The sequence below is a fragment of the Otolemur garnettii genome, unplaced genomic scaffold (genome assembly GCF_000181295.1).
Source record: "Otolemur garnettii isolate 467f Iridium unplaced genomic scaffold, OtoGar3 scaffold00245, whole genome shotgun sequence".
NCBI classification, from domain to species: domain Eukaryota; kingdom Metazoa; phylum Chordata; class Mammalia; order Primates; family Galagidae; genus Otolemur; species Otolemur garnettii.
In genome coordinates this window covers 598,761-603,389 of record NW_003852640.1, presented here as the reverse complement: position 1 = coordinate 603,389, position 4,629 = coordinate 598,761, and the positions used below count along the sequence as shown (strand labels likewise).

The window sequence follows — 4,629 nt, the reverse complement described above, 5'->3', positions numbered from 1 at the left end:
AGGAGTTGGAGGTTGCTGTGAGCTGTAATGCCATGGCACTCTACCCAGGGGAAAGCTTGAGGCTCTGTCTCAAAAAAAAAAAAGAAAAAAAAAAAGAAGAAGCCTACTTATCCAGAGATTGGGAGGGACCAAGAGTTAATTGGAAATTGAAAAGCCTGGCTGAGGAGTAATAAAAATGATTGTACATCACTTATCAACGAGTATAAACTCAATTACTCCTGTTTTGGAGCAGGGTCCTTATGACTAGAGACCACTCCATGCCTAACTCCATGACACAACACACACCAGATGGGTCCAATCACCGCCTTTTAAAAACTGGAACTAGAGAGCTGGGAGTGGTGGCTTATGCCTGTAGTTCCAGTGACTTGGGAGGCTTCCTTGAGGCCCGGAATGTGAGGTGACAATGATCAATGATTGTGCCACTGCATGCCAGCCTAGGTGTGAGGGCAAGACCCTGTCTCTAGGGGGAAAAAAATTAAAAAGAATAGGAATTCAAAGACTCTTAGGAAGCAGCCGAATGTAGAAGTCTAGTTTTCGAGTCTTGCCCAGTCTGCATTTACCAGCTGCGCTATATCACTCAACAGGAGCACATTTCGCAAAGCAAAGGGACAGCTTCGACACTCCATTGGCTGTGCACGCCTTCCACTGCCCGGATTTGATGACGCCGGCACAACCCAGTTCAGGCTGAGCTGGGCAGCAGCAAAGAGGCAGTGAGTTCTGGCGCGCCTGCAGCAGGCGCCGAGCTCTGTTCAGATTCTCCCGCTGTCACCTCCAACCACGTGCACAGCAACGCGAGTGGGCCGCGTAGGAAGAGATTGAGCATGAAGTGGGGGAGCCAACTCCAGCCCCTCTCCAAGAACGGTAGGAAGCCCGACCCAAGTGGCTCGAGAGGATGCTGTGAGGGCTGCCCTAGACCCGCGCCCGCCCTAGCACGGGCCGTCCTCGCTGCCCTGGGCCCACAGCGACGCCCGCTCAGCAGACTAGCTCCTGACTCGCCACCTCCCCGCTCGGCCTGCGCCATCTCCCGCCACGTGCACGTCGAGCCTTCGGCTCGTAGCGCCCCCGCCACCCCACAGTCACCTCCTCCAGCAGCGGCTCCGGCTCCGGCTCCGGCTCCGACTCCAGCTCCGGCCCCTGGCGCCGCTTCGTGCCCCGCGTGCCCGCCATGCCCTCCGCGCGCCGGCTCCGATCCCTACAGCCGCTTCCGGCAGTGCCGCGGCTCTTGCACCCGCAGATCACGCCCACCCAGACCTCGATTGGTGGGCTTCAGGGGCGAGCCCAGCATGCGCAAGCGCATGGAGGAGCCGGGCTGGGGGCGGAGCATGCGGGCGCGCTCAGGAGGGGACGCAGGCGGGCGGCGGCACAGGTGGGAGCGCGCCCGTCGCAAGATGGCGGCGGCCATGCTAGGCCCTGGGGCTGTGTGTACGCAGTGGCCAGCGGCGCGGCCCGTGTGGCAGGCGTGGCGAAGGCTTTAGCTCGACCCTCGGCTCCCCTTCGTGTCCGCTCTCCTTGTCTCGCCCAAGATGGATCTGACCGTAGGCCCCGGTGGGGCGGGGCCCAGCAACGTTCCGGCCTTCCTAACCAAACTATGGACTCTGGTGAGCGACCCAGACACCGACGCGCTCATCTGCTGGAGCCCGGTGAGCGGCGGGGTACGAGCGCGCTGGAGTGGGTCCTGCGTGGGAAGCCGGAGGGAGCCGGGCCTGGGCAGCGCGCCTGCCCTGCTGCTTACGGGTGTGGAGGTTACGGGAGGGAGGCCCGGTGGGGCCGGGGCCGGGGCCGGGGCCGACCCACGTTTAATTCTCCGCGCTGGGAGCCAAAGGCAGATCTGTAGAGGGCGACTGCTCTGCTCCAAGCCCCTAGAAAGCACCGCAGATCCCAAGTGTGCCCACTAGAACCCAAATTTGGAAAGGCAGTTCGGAAACCGCAGTCCTGGGTCAGCTCCGCTCAAATTAAGTTTCACTGGAATGAGGAGGATGTAGCTTCTCGGTCCCGGTCTTTCGCTAACTGTTGGACAGTTGCGGAACTGTATCTTCTTTCAGAACAAGCACCAGTTTATCTAGAAAACGTTGTTTCCTAAAGCCCATTTGTATCCTCTCTAGTGGCCTATTCCGGGGTGGTGCGTCGGCAGCTTTTGGGAGAAAAATCAGGACCTGGCACATGAATCTGAGGGCGTTGCTCTGGTGGAAAAGGAAAGGAATGAAAACAGAAAGTAAAATGTCACGAAGTTGGAATTGATTTCAAATCCTTTCCCAGTTACTAGGGCTGGATTTCCCAAGAACAATTTTATTTTTAGTTCTTTCTGGGGCATCTTGATTGTGTCCCTGTCTTCTGTTGCCTGGCAGCAGGCTTGTTTATCATGGCCCGGCCCTGCAAGACCAGAGAGCTCCAGTTTGCAGAAGTAAATCAGTGATTGTGTCTGGAGTTGGAGATCAGAGTCTGAGTTCACATCCTGGCGTGACGTCATGTCCGGTGAGGGCCAGAGCCATACCAGGGCTGGCAAATGATGGCCTGAAAAAGGGTCACACTGATTGTTGAGAGCCTTTTGAGGGATGGGAACAAACTGTGTGCCACCAAACATGTTTGACCTCCAGCAAGCCAAACACCAGAGTTCCTCAGGCTCTGCTGAATTTCTCCCTGTGTACACCAGTCTTTCAGGTCTTTGGGAATAAAGAAAAGTCTGGCCTGAAACTAGCCCCAAGCTGGAGGCCAGGTTCTCTGCCTCTCAGATTTGTTCACTGAAGCTCTGCTGTACTTAAAAGAGTATTTGGGAGCCAAGTGTGGTGGCTCACAACTGTAATCCTTAGCACTCTGGGAGACCAAGGCGGGAGGATCGCTTAAGCTCAGGAGTGTGAGACCCTGTCTCTACTAAAATAGAAAAAATAGCCAGTCTTAGTGGCAGGTGCCTGTAGTCCCAGCTACTTAGGAGGCTGAGGCAGGAGGATCACTTGAGCCCAAGAGTTTGAGGTTGCTATGAGCTATGACACCACCCACTATACCCAGGGCACAGAGTAAGACTCTGTTTCAAAAAAAGAAAAAAGTATTTGGGAATGAGGAGGAGACTACATATCTTCACATTTGTTAGAAACAGTTTGTATTTGTCCTCCTGAAATCTCTCTGTGGGCTCTCCTGCCCAAGCCCCCAGAAAGGGCAGTGTGCATCCCTGTCTTCCTTCCACCAGCTCTGCATTGTAGACCTTGAACTTTACTGACTGAAGGAAATGACCCCACATTCCTGTCTTCTTTTGTCCTTCCTTCCTCTTTCTTGTTCCCTTTAACTCTCAGGAAGCACTCCTGCCCAGCTTGGGGAGGGCCCTCAGAGATTCTCTGGGATGTTCTGAGCTTAATCCTGTTAGGGTGATCTGTCCTATCCTCTAATCTACTTGCTGTTTCTGCTGAAAGGTTGTGAGGTATGTGGGTAAAGTGTCAGTGTACTGTCTTCCAGGACGCACAGCATGTTCTGGGCAGGGATTTTTCATGGAAAACATGGATCCGATCAGGCTTGTGACCAGTGTTAATTCATGGAGGCTGCACCACCTGTGGGCCCTGTTGGTGGGTTGACCCTGGGGAGGGACAGGGAGCTGACTGGAGTTAGGGTGTTTGGTTTGCCGTGGTTGGCATGAAGCAGCACAGTTGGTGCAGGACCCAATAGTGAGGGCTGACATGACAGTGAGATGGAAACCAAGGACTGGCTTACACTTGGAAAGAAGCCCTTTTCCACGCTGGGCACAGACTGCAGAGCTGCCTGGAGCAAGGAGACAATGGTCCTATCCCATGGCCTCAAGGGCACTCACGTGGGCCCTGAAGCCTCTGTCAGCAAAGTCCCAACATGGGATACTCCAGCAGATTGGGAAGGCACTGGTGTTCCTGCCTCTGGTGGTTCCTCCTTTGTCCTGGAACCTTCTCACCATTCTGCCAAGAAAGACCCTCCTCTTGAAAGAAGGAAATGAGGGAGAGTCCAAGGCACAGTGACTAACCCTGAGGGCTGAACCACCAGGGAAGACCTTCTAACCCCAGAAATTCTGCCCAGTGCCTTTACTCAGCCTGTCCTGGTGTGGGACAGGGCTGGGCAACCATTACACTTCTCTCCCTGGCCTGAGGTCTGGACTCCCACCCTGCAAATGGGGGGCAGAAAGCAGGCTCCTATCCCAGAGAGTCCTTTGTGGTGGTATTCTTTCCTACCCAAACCCTGGTTCAGTGAAACATGTGCCAAGTGTGTGCCTCACCCAGATAGGAGGGGCTGTTAGCAGTCCAGGTGTTCCACGGACGAGTTCTGGAGGACAGCATAGCTACATGCCCTCTGGAGAGGAAACTTGGTGACCATGAGGTTAGGATGCTACCTAGTAGGATCATGCAAGAGCGTGGGCACAGATGTGGGTGGCCCTCCTTTAGTAGGCTCCGCAACCTTGTCCCAAAGGAACAGCAGGATCCAGTACCTGGAGATAGGAAGAGGGACACAGAATACCTGGATAGACGCAGTGCCTGTGGCTCAAGTGGCTAAGGCACCAGCCATATACACCTAAGGTGGCGGGTTCTAATCCACCCCAGGCCCGCCAACAACGATGGCTGCAACCAAAAAAAATAACCAGGCATTGTGGCAGGCACCTGTGGTCCCAGCTACTTGGGAGGC

At 55.2% G+C, this 4,629-nt stretch overlaps 2 protein-coding genes across 5 annotated transcripts in view; one reads left to right on the top strand and one right to left on the bottom strand.

The window, feature by feature from the left end:
• Window positions 1-1,246, bottom strand: part of BOP1 (block of proliferation 1) — a 29,079-nt gene extending 27,833 nt beyond the window's left edge. The window contains exon 1 of the mRNA XM_012813065.2: window positions 1,081-1,246. Within this exon, the coding sequence (XP_012668519.1) occupies window positions 1,081-1,167 (87 nt within the window). The 5' untranslated portion in view covers window positions 1,168-1,246. The remainder of the gene's footprint in view (window positions 1-1,080) is intronic.
• Window positions 1,247-1,357: 111 nt separating this feature from the next.
• Window positions 1,358-4,629, top strand: part of HSF1 (heat shock transcription factor 1) — a 33,098-nt gene continuing 29,826 nt past the window's right edge. For 2 of the 4 annotated variants that reach the window (XM_003802314.3, XM_012813067.2), the window contains exon 1: window positions 1,358-1,640. In XM_003802314.3, coding sequence (XP_003802362.1) covers window positions 1,524-1,640 — 117 coding nt within the window. In that variant the 5' untranslated portion in view covers window positions 1,358-1,523. Of the gene's footprint in view, window positions 1,653-4,629 lie in introns of all 4 variants that reach the window. The other 2 variants (XM_023508375.1, XM_012813068.2) reach the window with 1 other exon arrangement.